Raw genomic sequence first — 19113 nt, 5'->3', positions numbered from 1 at the left:
TCATCTTGGGACCAAGAAGACTAAGCAGAGGCTCTCTGCCCATTTCTACTGGCCACGGATGGGAGTAGAGGTGGAGTCCCACTGCAGGACCTGCCCAACTTGTCAGTTGTCTGGCAAGACTGGAGGCAGGGTCATTGCCCCACTGCAGCCATTACCAGTGGTTGGCACACCATTTGAGAGGGTGGGCATCGACATCGTCGGTCCCCTTGACCCTCCCACTTCAGGTGGACATCGGTTCATCCTGGTCTTGGTAGATCATGCCACCAGGTACCCTGAGGCAATACCCCTTCGGACTGTTACTGCCAAGGTGGTTGCCAGGGCTCTCCTGGGCATTTTCACCCGTGTTGGATTCCCCAAGGAGGTTGTCTCTGACCGAGGATCCAACTTCATGTCTAGTTACATGAAAACCATGTGGAAAGAGTGCGGGGTAACCTACAAGTTCTCCACCTCTTACCACCCCCAGACCAATGGTCTGGTTGAGAGATTTAACAAAACTCTCAAGGGCATGCTAGGTGCTTTGGAAGAGCCCCTAAGGAGGAAATGGGATCTCCTCCTGCCATGCCTGCTGTTTGCTTACAGAGAGGTACCTCAAGAGGGTGTTGGTTTCAGCCCCTTTGAGTTACTCTTTGGACATCCCGTGAGGGGGCCCCTCGCCTTGATCCGAGAAGGCTTGGAAGCCACCCCTCCAGGTCCCGCCAAGCAAGTGGGGGACTATGTGTTAGGCCTCAGGCGGAGGATGACACAAATGATGGGTCAGGCAACAGCAAATCTCAAGGCCAGCCAGGAATTGAATAAGTACTGGCATGACCTGAAAGCTTCGCAAGAGGATTGGACTCCGGGACAGGAAATCCTTGTGATGGAGCCTACCAAGCCTAGAGCTTTGGCAGACAAGTGGACTGGACCCTTCAGGATCATCTCCAAGATGGGCGAAGTCAATTATCTGGTGGACATGGGAGCCTCTGGGGTAGCCCCCCAGGTATTCCATGTCAACAGGCTCAAGCCTTTCCACAGGCGAGCAGAGGTCTCATGTCTCTTGCTAGCTTCAGGGCAAGAAGAGGATGAGAGTGAGCCCCTTCCTGATTTGCTGCATAGCAACCCTCAGGATGGCTCAGTGGAGGGAGTACAACTCTCTCCCGATTTGACAACAGAGCAGCAGAGGGCCTGCCGGGCTTTGCTCCAGCAGTATGCCCCTCTGTTTTCACTGACACCGGGCCTTACACCGTGGTGTAAGCACGAAATTGACACTGGTGACAGTGTGCCTGTCAAAAGCAGGAGCTATCGTATGTCAGATACCGTCAAAAACCACATCCAGGCTGAGGTCGCCAAGATGTTGGATCTGGGTGTTATTGAACCCTCCACCAGTCCCTGGTCCAGTCCAGTGGTCCTTGTCCCCAAGGCAAGTTCCCCGGCGGGTACCAAGGATTGGAGGTTCTGTGTGGACTACCGAGGAGTCAATGCCGTCACCAAAACTGACGCGCACCCATTGCCCAGGGCTGATGAGCTCGTGGACACTATAGGTGCTGCCAAATTTGTGAGCACCTTTGACCTTACCTCAGGCTATTGGCAAATAGCTCTGACGGACCATGCCAAGGAAAAGACGGCATTCTCCACACCTGAGGGACTCTACCAGTTTAGGGTCATGCCCTTTGGGTTGAAGAATGCCCCTGCCACCTTCCAGAGATTGGTCAACCATGCGCTCAGTGGGCTGGAAGCCTTTTGTGTGGCTTACTTAGACGACATTGCCGTCTACAGTTCCACCTGGGAAGAGCATTTGACACATCTGGATAAGGTGTTGCAGGCCTTGAAAATGGCTAACCTCACTATCAAGGCCACCAAGTGCCAGATAGCTCAGGGGAAAGTTACCTATCTTGGTCATGAGGTAGGAGGGGGTCAAATCCAACCTCTCTCCAGTAAAGTACAGGACGTACAGAACTGGGAGACTCCCACTACTCAAACCCAGGTGAGAGCCTTTTTGGGCCTCACTGGGTACTATCGCAATTTCATGGCAGACTATGGAACCATAGCTGCACCCCTGACAGCTCTAACTTCACCCAAACAGCCTAGGAAGGTTAATTGGACTGAAGACTGTCAGAGGGCCTTTGATGGCTTGAAAGAAAGTCTGTGTAGGGCACCTGTGTTGAGTGCGCCTGACTACAGCCGACCCTTTATCGTCCAGACGGATGCCTGCGACACCGGAATTGGAGCTGTCTTGTCCCAGTTAGATGACAAAGGGAGAGAACATCCTATCATATTCATCAGTAGACAACTCAAGGGTAGAGAACTTAGGTGGGCTACTGTTGAAAAGGAATGTTTTAGTATAGTTTGGAGCCTTAGGCGTTTTAGGCCCTACCTTACGGGGTCCACCTTCAAGGTCCAAACAGATCATAAGCCCCTGAAGTGGCTTATGCAGATGAAGGGTGAGAATCCGAAATTGCTCAGGTGGTCGATTAGCCTACAAGGGCTAGACTTCACCATAGAGCACAGACCAGGGAAGAGTCACGATAATGCAGATGGCCTTTCCAGAAGGTATGTTGACCGTCTGGATGAGGGTGTCTATCCCGTGGGAGATTAGGCACCCTCCACCTCAGTCTGGGGGGGGCGACTGTGATGCCGGAAATGCATCTGAGGGACAGGGCCTCTGAATCCTTGTCCTTTTTCTGTTTTTACCGTGTGTTCTGTCATGTTTTCTGCCCAGGAGTCCATGAGGGACTCCTGGCAGTGCAGCTCTCTTTTGGTTTGGTGAACAGACCCATGGGATACCCTTATGGCACCCATGGGTAGGGGTACAACCCTGTGCCCCTAGTGTATGTTTTTGGGCACCTGTGGGTGGCCCACAGAGCAGGGTATGGGCTGGTGGCAGCTCCATGCTGAATTTGACAGGTGCTCTGGGTGTCCTCCATTTTGGGATACCCAGGCCCTGCCATTGGAATCAGTTGATTCCTGATAGGAAACAAGATGGCCCCTGTGGCCTCTTGCTTTCTATTGCCTGTTATCTTGTTTTTCCCAAAGTCCTGGGAAGCCCTGACTCTGTCCCTTCCCCCTGACTGGCTGTTGGGTGGAAGTTCCATATATGGTGTTGTTGTGAAGGCCCAGCTAGACTGACTGGAGCCTTCCCAGTGACTGTATGTTGTGGGTACCTCCTGTGGGTGGGACCTGGGTGAATGGAGTGTGTGACCAATATACACTCCTTGTTGTGGTTGTCTGGTTTCTGGCATGAGAGACAAAGACTGAGACAGCCCTGCCCGAAACTGGCCTGAATGCAGTGTGTAGTGTTGAATGGCTGGGTACTTGTCCCAATCCACATTCCTTGTTGTGAGTGTCTGAAAGGGAGGAGTGTGGCCTGAATGCACTGTGTGCCTGATTGGCTGACTGACTGCATGAATGCCCTTCTGTGTGATTGGCTGCTGTGTGTGTGCCAGCAGTGTGGATGAGAGACAGAATAGTATATCTGGGGACCTCTCACCACTGGAAATTGTTCAGAAGCATTCAGAAGCTGAGTCTCCACTCAAGAGTAACTGGATTTGCTGATCCTCGACGTCCAACTGGAAGAAGAAGACTTGCTGTGGCATTTGCTTCGACAGAAACTGAAGGTTGTCGACATCGTCGAGGACTGACCCGAGAGAGGACCTGGCTAGGCGCCCTCTTCCCGTGCTCCGAGGGACCATCGAGCACCGCTGAATCTTCGCCGAAGCGCCCTGGAAGTCAGACCCTCGAAAGGCTGCCGACCCGAGACGGGACCGCCGAGGAGATCGAAGTGAAGCACCCGGACCTCGACGCTGTCGAAGTCCATTGCCGTCGACCAGGGTTCGCAGGTCTGTGTAACCGCTGGAGGCCCGTCGAAGTTGTGTTGCCCAGCCGTGGGAACCACTTGACGCCGTGCCGCCGACGACCGGAGCCGTCCGCTCCTTGCCTAAGAACATTTGACTCGAAGGACTCCCTCGTCCGCACCGTCGACCGCTTTTGCCCTGCCGGAGAAAGTCGAGGACGACCAACGCGCCGAGGAGAATCCGCCGGTGGGTTTCCCGCCACCTCACGATCCCAAAGACTCGAGCGACTCGACGCCCTTGCTGGGCTCCCGTCTCTACAATCTTTGCGGTCCAGAACTATTGTCATCGAGGTGCCCCGCACACCTCCGCCTTGCAGGACGCCGACGCCCCGACGCCGACGAGCACCGCTCGGACGAAGCTGCCGCCTCTTCGACATAGTTCTACCTCGTTTGTCGACGGACGTTCGACGCCCCGTGCCTCCCGCTTGAAAGGGAAGGCATTCAAGAAGGGCCGTCGATTCCCCGTCGCCGAACCCCGAGGTCTTCGACGTTTCTCGACGCCTCTCGACGATCCGTGACTCCTGCTTAAAAGGGGGTCATTCAAGAAGGATCTGTCGACGCCTCTTCGAAGAACTCGACTCCACCAGGTACATTGGGGGGGTAAAAACATTGTAGGAGAGAATAAGACTGTTGAACAATATATGGACTGGGCTTGTGTCATATCCCTTTATTTTACAGGTTGCCCAGGTGGGGGGATCTCCACACAGAACTGTGTCCAGTAGCTAGGGCCAGTATTCTGCCTATTGTTTCAACCATCTTTTATCTCTCCTCTCTCTATTGCTGGTTTCCTTCTTATTGATCTGTGTGCCATTTTTTCAGTATTGTGAATGCACTTTAATGAGGTCTAATATTAGTGGTACCACTTTAGAATTGTAGATATTTATCATTATTGGTTTTCCTGAGCACAAAGTGCGTTGTTGTGATAAGTGTACATAACCCTTGAATATTAATTATATAAAGACTGTGTTTTCAGTAATACAGTGTGTGGACATTCCTTTGTGGGGGGCTTGGGGATACACTGTACTTAAGAACCAGCCTGCATCACCTCCTGAGAAGCTAGGCCTTGATTGCTCGTCCATCGCTACCGTAATCGAGAATCTTGGCTGGGGTCTTCTGTGCCTCTCCTCTACCATATAGAGAGCGGAAGTACAGACCCCCCCACCGGTCTTGACAGTACCACGTTTAGGTCCCATCCGGGAGCTGGGTTGGCTATAGGCGGGAGTATCCTCTTTACTCCCTCCATGAAGGCTTTAATAACTGGGACTTTCCACCATGACACTTTGAGTTGAGAAGTGGTGTATGCGGAAAGTGCAGCTAGATGAACTTTAATAGAATTAAAGACCAATCCTGAGTCTAATAAGTGAGTCAGGTAAAGAACGGTTGCCAGTCATTTGGTCGAAAACAATTGGTCAACTGGACAACTGGTCGAATCAATTTGGTCGAAAACCAAATGGTCGAATTTTTTTATTTTTTTATTTTTACCCCTTTTTTGGTTTTTTTTGGGGGGGTCCCCCCCCAACCCCTTTTTTTTTCTTTCTTTTTTTTTTCTCTACACGAAAACCCACAAAACACATATATAAATTTAAAAAAAAAAATTCGACCATTTGGTTTTCGACCAAATGACGTCGACCAAATTGCAGTCGACCAGTTTGTAGTCGACCAAATGACTGGACAGCGCAAAGAACAATATGTGTGGGAGAGCAGTCAACGGGGTTGATGCTCTTATTTCTACACCAGATGACAAATCTCTTCCATTTGCTAGAATAACAGTAACAAGTGTTCGGTTTCCTAGCCTCCCTAAGAATCTCCATGCATCTTTGAGGGAGTTGTAAATGTCCAAATTCTATGACCTCAGGAGCCAGGCTGCTAACTTCAGGGTCTGTGGGCATGGGTGTAGCGTTCTGCCCTTGTCCTGTGACAGCATGTTGTACGGGCAGGGAAGTTTCATTGGAGGAGATAGAGACATCTCCATCAAGTGAGCGAACCATGGCTGCCGGGCCACATAGGGGCCACTAGTATCATGGTGACTGGTTCCTGGTGCATCTCGTGCACTATCTTGTTGAGAAGGGGAGTCGGGGGGAAAAGCGTAAACAAATTTCCCTGACCATGTTATCCAGAGACTGTTCCCTTTGGACTGGTTCTGGGGGTACCTGGAGGCTTAATCTTGGCATTGGGAGTTCTCCAGAGTTGCGAACAAATCTATTTCTGGGAATCCCCATTGTGTGAAAACGTCGAAGACGATGTCTTCTTGTAACCGCCATTCGTACTCTGCGGGGAGAGGGAAGTCTCTGCTGAGTTCGTCTGCTAGCAGATTGAGTTCCCCTGGTACATGTTGTGACAACAGGAACATGTGTTTGAGAGCCCACTTCCAGATGTTCTGGGACAGCTTGGACAGTCCTGGAGAGTGAGTGCCCCCTTGCTTGTTCAGGTAGTACATGGCTGTGGTGCTGTCTGTGAGGACCATCACTGTCTTCCCTTGCAGGTGTGCCTGGAAAGCCTTCAGTGCTTTGAAGACTGCTAGCAGTTCCAGCAAGTTTATGTGTTTGGACGCTACACTTGGAGTCCAAACTCCATGTTCAGTCTGACGGAATAGGTGAGCCCCCCCATCCTGTGAGGGATGAGTCTGTGGTTAGAGTGGCCTCCACTGCGGGGGTGGCGAATGGTTTCCCTATTACAAGGTGTTCCTTCGACCACCACCGTAGCAAGAGAACCAAGGCCTGCGAGACCACTAGATCGTCCCATTGTCCACTGGCCTGACACCACTGGCTGTTGAGCCACTCTTGCATAGGGCGCATGCGCAGACGCGCGTGAGGTACCAAATATATACACATGACGCCATCATTCCTAGCAAACGCATTGCTTTGCGTACCGTCACCTCTCGACCGGCCACATATTGAGGGATCTGAAACAGCATATTTTTGACCCTCTCGTTGGAGGAGAAGACGAGGCCGACCTTTGTTTGAATTAAAGCCCCTAGGAATTGTTTGATCTGGCTGGGGTCTAGGCTGGACTTCTTCTCGTTGATGGAGAAGCCCAGTTGGAACAAATCGTCTACAGTCTTTTGGGTATTTGAGAAGCATGTCTCGTACGAATCCCCTGTTATGAGCCAATCGTCGAGGTAAGGGTATACTGGGATGGACAACCTGCGCAGGTGGGCCGCTGCCACTAACAGTACTTTTGTGAATACCCTCGGCGCTGACGCCATGCCGAAGGGTAGCACTCTGAACTGGTAGTGTTTGCCCTCTATCATGAACCTGAGGTATTTTCTGTGCGCTGGCAACATTAAAATATGAAAGTATGCATCTTTCATGTCCAGTGTTGTCATGTAATCTCCCTGTGAAAGTAGGGGGGATTACTTCCTATAGGGTCACCATGCAAATTTTTGAGGCTTGACAAATTTGTTCGCTGGGCGCAGATCTAATACAGGGCGCATGGTTAAGTCCTTTTTGGGTACAAGGAAGTACACTGAATAAATACCTTCCATTACCTGTGATAGAGGCACGACCTCTATTGCTCCTTTTAGTAGCAGCAGTTCCACTTCTTGAAAAAGAATGGCGAGGTGCTCCGGAGATAAGTGTCGTCCCCTTGGGGGTCTGTACTTGGGGGACCGACTGAATTCTATGCAGTAAACGCGGGCTATGGTTGACAATACCCAGTGGTCTGATGTTACTCCCTCCCATGCTGGTAGGAAAGATGTTAACCAGCCCCGACCGGCGATGCATGGGAGGGGACCCGAACCTTCGGGTCATTTGGTGTTGGTAGCTGGGGATCCTCTGGGAGTGGGGCCCCAACCTCTACCCTTGCCACAGCGCTGTCCTCTTTGTGTGTACTGGCCACTGGTTCCCTGAGTAGAGGACCAGTTGCCTGCAGTGTACTGCTGTTGTTGTTGCTGTTGTTGGCGTTGGCCTCGAAAAAAGTGTTTGTTGCCGAATCGTCGCTTATTGGGAGGCCTTGAGATTTGGTCTAAAGTCTTGAGGGTGTCGAAATCCTTCTTCACAGTCTCCAATGCGTCGTCCACTGCCTTCCCAAAGAGGTTAGAATCCTCTATTGGTTTATTAATGAGTGACGCCTGGGTTTCTGGCTTAAACCCGGAATTGCGGAGCCAGACATGACGCTTCAGAAGTATTCCCTTGACTAAAGAACGGCCAGCCGTTTCTGCAGCATCAAGAGTGTTTTTAATGATGCTCTGGTTAACCAGAGTTCCTTCTGTTACTATGGTCAATAAGCGAGTTCTTGAAGGCTCAGGGACTTCCTCGAGGTCCTGACGTAATTTGCCCCATTGGGCATCAGCATAACAACTTGCCAGTATGGTATTATTATTGGCAATTCTGGTTGAAAAAGCTGCCGAGGCTGTAATTCTTTTACCCAGGGCGTAGAGTTTCTTTCCTTCTTTATCTGGGGGTGCTTTGCTGGTTGACAGCGGAACCCCTGCTCTTTTACTTGTGGTAGTTACCACCAAGGAGTCTGGAATTGAGTGACCCCTAATATATAATGGGTCTGAATGAGAGGGAGTAAACCGTTTTTCAATTCTGGTATTGACCCCTCTGACCAGTGCCGGTGTAGACCGCGATGGAGTGATTTGTCTCTTAACTGAGGCGAGGAGGGGAATGGTTTGGCTAGTGGGAGGTTTTTCTTTAATGATTCTTTCTACAAAATCAGTATCAGGAGTAATTTTACCAGTTTCAATCTCAAAATGCGCTGCTGCCTTCCGTAGTAGCGTGTTGAAGCTGGGTTGATCATCTATTGGTGAAGGATTCCTGACCGGTGTGGGCTGAGGATAGGGAAGGTTTATGATCTCAGGGTCTGTAGACTCTGTTGGTGACTGCCAAGGCTGTGAGCCACCTTCATCTGGGTCTTCCTCGAAGCCCCCCCACCTATGTCAAGGTTTCCCTCAAAACCTTCTTCTTCGAGGTTCTGTTGGTCTTCATTATCCAAGAATGCTTCGTCCTCTTGGAAGTGAGGATCTTCTTCAATGAGGTCTTAGGTATTAGATTCCTCTTGAAGGGGGTTAAATAGCCTAGGGTATTTAGCCCTGGGGTCCTCATGCAGTACCTCTCTTGGCCTCTTGGGAGTTTTTTGTTCAGAAGTGGACATAAATCTATCCAGTTTCTCCATACACGATTGGAATCTCTCAAGAGTCCAATGTGGTAACTCAGAACGTTCTGGAGGCGAAAAAGGAGGCTGTTCTGCCTGTAGCCGTTTTGATCTGTCCCATAACGTCGAGGATAAAGTCCCTTCGCCTTCTGAGAAAGCTTCTCATAGGCTAGGGCCTTCTTTCGATGGTGGGTGCGGTCCCTGCCTCCCTTCCGGCACTCTTGGCATTTCCCTGGCCTTGTGAGCGGTTTTCTGGCCGTCTGTGGAAACTATACGCGCCAAGCTCTCGACGATTAGTTTCTCTGTCGAGGGTTCGTCTGGCATCGTGCTGGGCGGTGCCGAGTCTCTTTCGGCGATGATAGCACTCTTACGAAGCGCGTCGCCTGGTATCTTGGTGGTAGCGCCCTTGTCTGCAGGTAGCCCAGTCGCTAGTCGCAGCTGCGGTGGCGGGGAGGGCTTTCGACCCTTACGGTCGGTGGAAGACACCGGTGGTTCCGGAAGAAGTGCCGTGGGTTGTGTGTTTATGTTTATGCCTTCTGTGTTCGTCAGTGTCGCCGGGGTGTTCATCCCCATAAGTAGGGCGTGAGCCGAACTTCGGGGACGGGCACAGACGCCAAGGAGCGGGTACGCTCCCTAGAGAGGTCTACGACTTCCAAAATGGAGGTCGGGTTGTCACTATCCTCGTCACACTCGGCGACGGCGGGTGAGGAATCCGCTCTAGACATAGCGTAGGCTGCCCACCTCTTGACCCTGTGGTCCTTTAAAGTTTTTGGGCGAAGTAGTTTACAGGCCGCACAGCCTTCCTCGTTGTGGTCGAGGGGTAAGCAACGGTTACACCGCTTGTGCTTGTCTTTCCATGTAAATTTGCCCTTACAGCGTGGGCAAAATCTAAACTGAGTCCTCTCCATAGCTGAGGATATAGATATGAGTGATAACGACCCCGAAGGAAAGGGGGAAAACGGAGAAAGGCATTCTCAGAAATAGAAGAAATGTCCCACGACCCCACTCTCCCTACTGTCTTAGGCCGGCGAGGCCAGGCCACGTGTTCGGCAGCGCCGAAGGATCTCCTCCGTCTAAGTCACCGCCGTCGAAGTTCTTACTTGGCAGTGAAGCAGCTTCGCAGCTTTGACGACAAAGGAGGGATCTAATGTAATGTATTTAATAATAGATAACGACCAAAGGGTCGAGTAAATGTTTTTGCAATTTCTCTCGAGGAGCTCCACGTTAAGACGACCAATATCTGGGCGGAAAAAAACAATCCTGCGGGACCTCGACGGGTGAGGGATTGTGGGTACAATGCACCTCACTATAGGGATAGTGTTACAGACACGCCTTGTCGACGCCCTGTTTTCGACTACGAAAACAAAATGCAATACTCTGCAGTGACCACTGGATGTTGGACTATGCACAGCATGCGATTCTAAGCAGATTAACAAACATCAGAACATTTGTTATTAAAACAGGCCATAAACCCTTAGTCCTTGCATAGAGAGGGAAGAGCATTAGCGGTTCCCCTAGAATTAATCGCAGTGCCTTGGCATTGCAAGAATATAATTTGTTTGTGGTTTATGTTCTGGGTCAGTGTAATGTTGTTGCTGACTGTTTATCCCGATTCCTCTAGACGGGCATATGAAACAAGCGAGGGAGGATGGTCGAAGATAGTGCAATTTGCTCAGTAGGGTGTTCTAGATTTGGTGAAGTGGCATGAAGAAAGGAACTAGTTACTTACCTGTAACACCTGTTCTCCAGCATGGGTATTTTTCATAGATTAAACTAAAGGGGGGAGGGGCACTATACGTGTTCTGTGAAAATCCACTGTAGTGACAAGTTTACCTAATTGTAATAAAAATCGTTTTTTTGAAAACTGAAACAAATTTTCTGGTGCAACAGGGTATAGGCTCAAGGCCACCAGAGACTACAAAATTATCATACAAACAAACCAGGCCCATTGTTGCCAACAGGTAACCCTATTTGCACTCTTATGGGACCACAGTCCAGTGAGATTTGTCAGTGCTACTGAGAGGTGCCTCACTAGCTCAACTCAATGCACTGTACAGTTTATTCTCTTAGAGAAAACAATGGATAGTTAGAGAAGTTTACTGAAATTGCCTTCAAACATATAAAATGTAATGGTGTTTAAGTTAAAACAGATGTTTCGTTCAAAGACAAAGAAAAAACTTGGATTAACAAAAGTAGCGAAAATTCATACCAAAAGTGTGTTGTACAAATCCAGAAGTGACATATAACAATTTGTCTCAATTTGTAGATATGTCGGAGGAATTCTCCAATTAATTGAAACAGTCTGACTGATTAAGACCCTCAACATAAGGATGTATTGTGCTTCAACATATGTGCAAAACATAGAATACAAGTTAAACATAAATCAAATCAAATTATCCAAAATAGCTCAAATGCTGTGTGAACAACTATGGCCAACGCGTTTCGGATTTTACATCCATACTCAGGGCTTTGAAGCTTTATGTTCCAACCATTTTCAGGATAAAATCAATATGTGTTCAGCCGTCCACCTAGAAAAACAGCAGGTGCACTAGTTTAGTATAAGATTTAACTATGCACACACTGTCTTCTGTATGCTAAGTACAAGAGAACACTAATCTGTGTCTGTGTTGCACGGAGGTGTGTTAACCCTGTTAATAAGGGGATAGTGTAAGTATTCACTGTTCAATCAAATCTTTATTAGCAACTCAAATCAAATAAAAAACAAGCATAGTCCCTACTCACCCGGCTTATAGTGTCAGCCGGAATGGCTTGGGAGACATTAGAGGGTCAGCTATGGTGTGGCTCGGAGTGTCTAGAATCATTCACTGGGAAGGAAATAACAAATGGTCACACAACGGTGCTAGATCTAAGTCGTTGTAAACAATGGCTCTGCAACTACATATCTGGACTGTAAATCACAGACTCTAACTCTCATATGCTGGTGAATGTGGTTCCACCTCTGGTGAAATATCCGTGGGCTAGGCCATGTGGGTAAGTGGAGCCTTATGTCAGTCATGGCTGAGGGACAAGGCTAACTCAAAGATATCAGGTCTATGGCAGATAGGGGGCTAAAATACTTCGGAGGTCTGGGGGAGGCTGCGACCACTCAGACGGTATGTCGCCCTCGCATAGCGTCAAACAAATGACAAATGGTTAGGCCGAACTCATGTCATGTTAATGACCCGTGATCAACAATCTGCGACCGGAGCCGACCGTCTGTAGTGCGCGCGGCTCCGATTCAGTGTGTATAATGGTGCGGCGTCCCTTCAGTCAGCCATATTACTGTGGGACTAGAATATTTACCAGGAACACCAAGGGTAAAACAAATTGACCCCACAGGGATCAATGTGATACATTCTGGATAGTGTAAGGAGATAAAGCGGATAAAGCAGCCATCGTCTCCATGAACGAGGTGCACAGTTCATTGCTGTTCTCTGTTGCAATGGCATCAGAGAGTTTACAATACAGTTTACAGGCCCCTGACTGAGGCCGCTTGGTGAGTCGCGGCCAATGTACTACCTGCTCTGCGCTTTCCTAACTCCTGACAGACTATTAGGAAATCCATCTCCAAGAAACATGGAGAGTATCCTAGCTCCCATAACCACCTCTAAAAAGGAGGCTTGGCATTAGAATCCATAAACGTGTGGTTCCAAGGACACACAACAAGCCTGCTTGGTGTCGGTCTGGAGTGAGCCACACATATAAGTGTAAAATAAGGGGAGCAAGACGCGGAGCACCAAGCCGAGTGCATTTGGTCCGGTGCCCCACTCCCGCTCATTTATGCCAAGGTCTATGGAACCAAATGTATAGTGGATATCTCGCAGCAAGCTGTCTATGATTGCCATAGTATGTGTCTGGTCACTATTTGCCCTCACCTAAGTGACTTAATGATCTGCAAGAGTTATCCTCCCTGTAGGGCTGGAGGAGTCCTTGTGTGTAAACATTTGTTGCTGCCTCAAGGCCACTGTCTGGTCGTTGTCACCAGCTCACATTCTGGTGAATTCAGCAAGAAGTAGTACCAATGTATCCACTAAGGTTTGGAATCCTGATGACATTACATGACATAACTCTCGGATTAACAGGATCTTCTCACAATCTCATGCCATCATTCTGTTGATCAGACTGCAAACATATCAGACAAAGCAAATCAGGTCAAAATCACAGTTCATTCCTCGTGGGCTTAATGAGTCAAGTATGTCAATCCACACAATCTCTCTTTGTAGTAGCCTTTTGTGTAGGTCAGCCACTCTACCGCCCAGTTTATCCTGTTCTAGGATAACACATTTCAACTGTGCTACTGTGTGATTTAGGCCAAATCTGAGGGAGCACATCTTTTCCCTGAGTGACAACACTGAGGATCAGTATGTCATTTGCAAAAATAGATCAAACCACCAACAACAGGGCTGAAGTACTCGCCAAAAGAACATGGGACTGTGGTAACGGTGACCCAGTGATGTGGTAGCCAGAAGGGGGTGCCCTGGACAAGATGGACTCTAACTGACCACCAGCAAACACTGTCTCTGAATTGCTGTGTAAGCAGGATGTGGTCTTCCCAGGACCCACAAACCTACACCTGCCGAGCGTCTAGGAACTCTTGGAGTGGACGCATGAGTAACCTGCAGTGATTCAGCAGCGGGATGCATGAGGACATCATGCCCAAGAGGGACTTGTAACTGCAGACTGGCACAGACACTGAAGTGGCGAGTTGACATACTTTTTGGAGGAGGGTGGTGACCCATTCCTCCGATGAGGTAGCTGTGCAGGAGAGTGTGTCGAGTTTCACACCCACGTATAACACATGTTGAGCTGGAATGAGGTAAGACTTTGGAAATTTGATTGAGAAACCAAGGCATTACAAACAGGGAATGGTTGAATTTGTGCTGTGTGCCGCTGCGGTGTAAAATGGTGCTCATACTTACCAATCGTCTAGATATGGGTATGCATGGTTGCCAGCTCGGCGTAGCTGTGCCACCACTGGAGTAAGGCATTTGGTAATCACTCTCAGGGAAGTCTTTAGGCCAAAGGGTATGATATGATAGTTTTTTTATATAGCGCCTATGCACAATGTGTTTCAAAGCGCTTCAAGGCAAGGGAGGGAACAAGGGAAAATACAATGACATTCTTACAGGCCATAACAGTAAGGATGTGAAATTAACTATCGTACTCAGCCTGACGGCATTTCAGATAGTGCAAGAGCTAAGACATAGATAAGGAAAGGAGGGTGAGAGTGGGAAGGAAATGGAAACAGACAGGCGACTACCGTACTAGGCCTGACGACATTTCTGGTAGAGCCGGAGAAAAACAAAAGGTGAGGGAGAGGGCCGCAGAAAGGGAGGGGAGGAACAAAATAAGCGACTATCGTACTAGGCCTGACAACGTTTCAGATAGTGCTGGAGGGGGTTGGGGGGTAGAGTCTTGAATTGGTAGTGGACTCTGGCTACTACAAACCGCAGGTAGCAGAGGTGTGAGTGGTGAATAGGGATGTGAATGTACGCAACCTCAAGTCTACCTACTGCAGTTGTGGTAGGACCCGATGTAGTGTAACAATGCCAAAGTTCTGAGTTTTTAGGAACTATGTTTAGCACCTGCAGATCCAAAATGGGCCTCCAACCCCCAAACTTTTTTCTTACCAGGAAGCATTTGGAGTAGACGCCTGGCCCTCGTTGTGTGGCTGGAACTTTCTCCACAGCGCCATGCAACCAACCTACAGTGATGATCTCTGAGGGTCTTATAAGAAAAGGACAAATGTCACAATCCTTGATTACATGGTGTGGGTGGAGGCAGTAGAGGTAATCGTTGTGGAGGTCCTCCACAAAGACGTTCTTGACGCCACACCATGCACAGGCCTTGAAAAGACTTTTCCTCTTGGTTTCAGCCATTTAAGATGGCCCAAAACGAAGAGTCATGCTGGAGAACAGGATTTCGTAGGCGGAGGTGCCGTCAGGTGCTCAATACTGTTCCTGTACACAAGGATGTTGATTTGTCGTCAATGTAAATTTGAAAGTAGATATTATAAAGCTTAGTTGATATTAAATAGATATGTAGTGAGAGAGATTTTGCAGGACTCCCAACACAAACGTGCAGTGCATAATCTGAAGATGGCAGCCAGGGCTGGAGCTAAGGGAGCTGTTCCTATTGGCTACTGGCAGTATGACCAAAAGGTGACTGTACTAGAGCACAAAAGTTACTGAAATTCAGTTTAAGTTTAAACTGCTTATGTTACTGAGGATTCCCATCCCAACGACTGGGAATATTCACAACATGTGAATTTATGAAAGATCCAATGCTGGAGAAGTATGGCCGATGTGGAGATGACAAGAATTGGTTGGTTATTGGAAGAAGTGTGGCCCTAAAATGTCTAGGAATCAGGGCTTCAGCACCTCCATAGCACCCCATGAATCCTGAATGCCTTGTTGACAGACCACTGGACCTTCAGAGATGCACTGCCAAACCACTATCAAACCCTTCCAATCTTCAGCAGCAGTAAAGCAATTGAAGTGCTTTTGCTGCACACCAGAGTTGAAAAGAACACGAAGGATGAGAGTAGGCTTGGCAGGTAGAGGGCAGCCGAGCATTCTGTACCGCCAAAGCGGTGTCATTCGAGAGGCCTAGATTCCTAAACTCTTGCTTCTCAATTTTCAGTAGGAGTCAGGATAACTCAGCCTAGATAATTTGGGGCATATGAGTGGGGAAGTGGGAGAATCAACTAAGTCCTAAGCGGCCACTAGGATCAGCTTCACTCCCCTCCTCGAACACCTTCTTTGGGACCCTTGGGAGCAAGGAAACTGGATGGAAGGCATGCAACACTTTGCTGAGTCAGGTCAAGTCCAAGGCATCGGACCGCCAAGCAACAGGATTGGGGGTTCTGCTGACAAACATTCTCAGCTGCACCTTGTCCCTGGAGGTGAACAGATCTAGCTCCAGGATTCCAAACGTCCAACACATTAACCTGAACGAGCTAACTGATGGGCACATTTCTATGGAAGAAAGAAACACCCTCAGCCTGCCTGTGTCTGTATTCAGAGACTGCATCCAAGTATGCAGGCAGCCTAGAGAGAAAGGAGATGCCGCTCCCCCCAAGAGAAACAAACACAAGAACTGTCCACCTGTTTGTTCCCCCAAACAATGGACTCTGGAGAGAGCAGTCTTGATGAGGAACAACAGGTTAAGGAGGAAGAGCGCAATGAAAAGGTTTGTGGGGAATATCAAGAGAAGACAGTGAAGTGTTGGATGGAGATTGGAGGAAGAGGAAATTTTGATAACTAAACAGTTCATAGGGAACGGTTTAGAGGGGAGGAGTGTACTTTGAGAAGGAGAGTTAGGCAGATAGTGCAGATAGGCTCCGGCAGATCCCAGTGGCCCGAAGCAATGGATGGAGGTGGGAGGAGGAACGAGTAAGGACAGGAAGCTCAGAACAGATTTCAAGAGGACGACAGGGGTCACATAGAAAGAAAAGTCATCAGCCCAGGTCCTGACAGGCGAATGGGCATGCCTCTGTGGCTTGGTCAAATGTCCCACCACACCTACAGTATTACAGTATCAGAGCCAGTGTCGTTCATTTGCCTGCAGGATTAATTCCAGTTCTACATCTCCGTCCGCAAGAAAACACTGTAGACCCTACAGGGTTCATTCGGACTTGGTTGGAGGAAATAACAGAGTGCGGGCAACCCTAAAACAAGTGGCTAAGGCTTTCCTTTTGTTTTCTTTTGTACTTTCCTTCAATGTTTCGTTTGGACTAGGATCAGGGACCTCTGGAGAAGACTGCAGCCTGTGAGAGACTGTGACCCTTTCCCAGGGGAGCAGACTAAAATAAAAGTCTGCCTCATGGATCCGCCCTATACGAGGATAAACCGGGAGGTGGAGACCCCGGCACTTAAGTTAGTTATCCTTTTTTTGTATTTCTATTTGAGTTAAAGTGCATGAACATAGATCAGGAGCAATGGAGCACTGTACACGTGTTACAGGGAACAAGGTGGGTACATTTACAAGACAATCCCACAGCGGTAGTAGTCCAGAGACTGTGGATCTTAAGTCACACTTAGGAAATCTGTCCAAAAGCATAGACTTAAGTTCTTTTTTTAACTCTATGGAGTGGTCCAGATCACAACTGAGATGCAATTCACTGTTTCTGACCTTCTCCTTGTGTGCCATTTTTATATCAAGCCTTGCGTATGGTTCCTGGAGGAGCGTGTGCCGCCAGAGATGGTAAAGCTGCAGCAGGGTCGGCAGGCTTTCGGCCGCTGGTTGCCATTCATGTGATACAGGTGATTTTGAAGAGAATCCTCGCTGGAATAGATAACCAATGTCGGTCACGCAAAATGGGGGTGATGTGGTTGAATTGAACCTGTTGTGAGGCATGTTGCAGCTTAATGGAAGGGCTTGAGAGTGGCCAGGTTTACACCAGGGATCCCAGCAAGGAGGGCATTTACCCCATTAATATGTGCAATCAAAAGGGCCTGTACTAGTGTCTGGAAATCCTGTTGTGGGAGGAAGGGATTAATCTTGCTGAGCAGCGTGTGCTGATACCAAGCAGTCCGGTATTCACACTGAATGTCTTTGGGTTTGGAAGTCACAGGCATTGTATTTCTAAACTGTTCTTCTCGTTCCTCTACCCATGTCAGATCTGACAGCCAGTCTCTGACTACCGGCGGCTCTTGTCCTTCCACCTCCTCAATATACATTGTTTTGCAAGTAGGCATCCTATGTTCAGGAAAGATCTAATTCTCTGCTCTGGCACCCCATTCCATATGCCAAAAATGGGCCCAGTATGTTAATGTGCAGGCAACTACATCAGACAGGGTGTTCAATACATGCCCAATCCATGTTTCCAAAACCCATGCAATCCATCATAGCTCCATAGCATATGCAGGTGGTCCGCATTCTCCCTGTTGCAGCGAGGGTATCTTCCTTCTGTGCTAGGATAAAGCGTTTTAAGTTTGTTTGTGGTGTAATACAACGTGCACACAACCTTATACTGGATTAGTTTAAATCTGGAGTTCAGCGATACAGTCTTAGTAAGGGAACACATCCTACTCCACAGTTCATCTGTAAAATCAACTGCCAGATCACTAGCCCATCGCTGTCTGGCCTGAGACTCTGATGCCCCCGTTTTATCCATGATCATCTTGTACAGTGTATTAGTCAATCTACGGCAACCATAGGAATTGGAAATATACACCAGGAATTTGTTAGCTGGGGTCTCTATTGAGTAACACTCCCATCACTTGGACACAGCAGCGTGCATCTGTAGAGAAGCCCCTCAACGCTCACACCAGGAAACAATGAAACCTGCTAGTGAAAAAGTCGCAGCACACTTCTTGTGACGAGAACAACGCTTTATTTGCACAAAATAGAGATGCACCAGCAAAGAGCTCTGCTGCCGCTGAACGTTCTGCCAAAATGATCACGTGCAACAAGTTATAAAGGAGCACAGCGTCATCAGTGATGTAATTTATATACGATACAATTAGAGAGACTAGTTGGTGAGACCCTATATATAGGCTACTTGCTCCATAGGGGATGCCATGCCACCGGTCCCAGCTTCATCCGTCCATCTACTTCCACATAGGCTCCTCCTTACACGTCAGGAGGCACAAAGTTACAATTAATTGCTTATTACAGAAAGAAAAACAATACATTCTCTACCTCTAGCCTAATGTGCACCTGGTACGCAGACATGGGCCGATTACAGACATGTTGGCGCCCTCCCAAAGTTTCCCACCCTCGTTATGGCTATGTTGTTTCATACCACACGGCACCCCACAGCACAAATCACATGACTTATGGTGAAGGCACCTAATCCTGCCTTCTGATCTATCGTGGTCAATTGAGGATTTAACAGGTTTATGGTCGGTGGGCGGGGCCTGGCTGTTACTGTGAGATGCCAAGGGTCTTGGGATGTAGACATTTGGGTGCTATTTCTTAAAGTTGAAACAGGGAAGATAGGAGGCTTGTGCCCTCCTTTTCGTGAGATAGCTTTTTACAAAGAGCTCTCAACCCCCTCGTGTCCTAGCAGGGCACATTCTTTCTGGGATACAAACACTGCATCATGAAACAATGACAGGCTTATGAATCTCTGCAACCCCGGCCTTTCTCACCAGTGCCCATCCTACAATCTTTTCTCGCATGCAATCACCTACTTCCCAACATATGATTTGGGACCTGCGGCCCTAACTGCAGCGTAATGCTAGGCC

General features: G+C 48.6%; 1 protein-coding gene across 3 annotated transcripts in view; it reads right to left on the bottom strand.

Annotated features, from left to right (window-relative positions):
- The window catches only part of LOC138528589 (zinc finger protein RFP-like), a 204583-nt gene that overhangs the window by 25944 nt on the left and 159526 nt on the right, over positions 1-19113 (bottom strand). Inside the window, exon 6 of one of the 3 annotated variants that reach the window (XM_069640372.1) lies at positions 11663-11745. The exons of the other annotated variants lie outside the window; for them this stretch is intronic. Coding sequence (XP_069496473.1) covers positions 11708-11745 — 38 coding nt within the window. The 3' untranslated portion in view covers positions 11663-11707. The remainder of the gene's footprint in view (positions 1-11662; positions 11746-19113) is intronic. 3 annotated transcript variants of the gene reach the window in all.

This window comes from Ambystoma mexicanum, chromosome 7q (assembly GCF_040938575.1).
Source record: "Ambystoma mexicanum isolate Mex_15411 chromosome 7q, UKY_AmexF1_1, whole genome shotgun sequence".
NCBI lineage: Eukaryota > Metazoa > Chordata > Amphibia > Caudata > Ambystomatidae > Ambystoma > Ambystoma mexicanum.
This window is presented reverse-complemented; position numbering and strand designations above follow the sequence as displayed.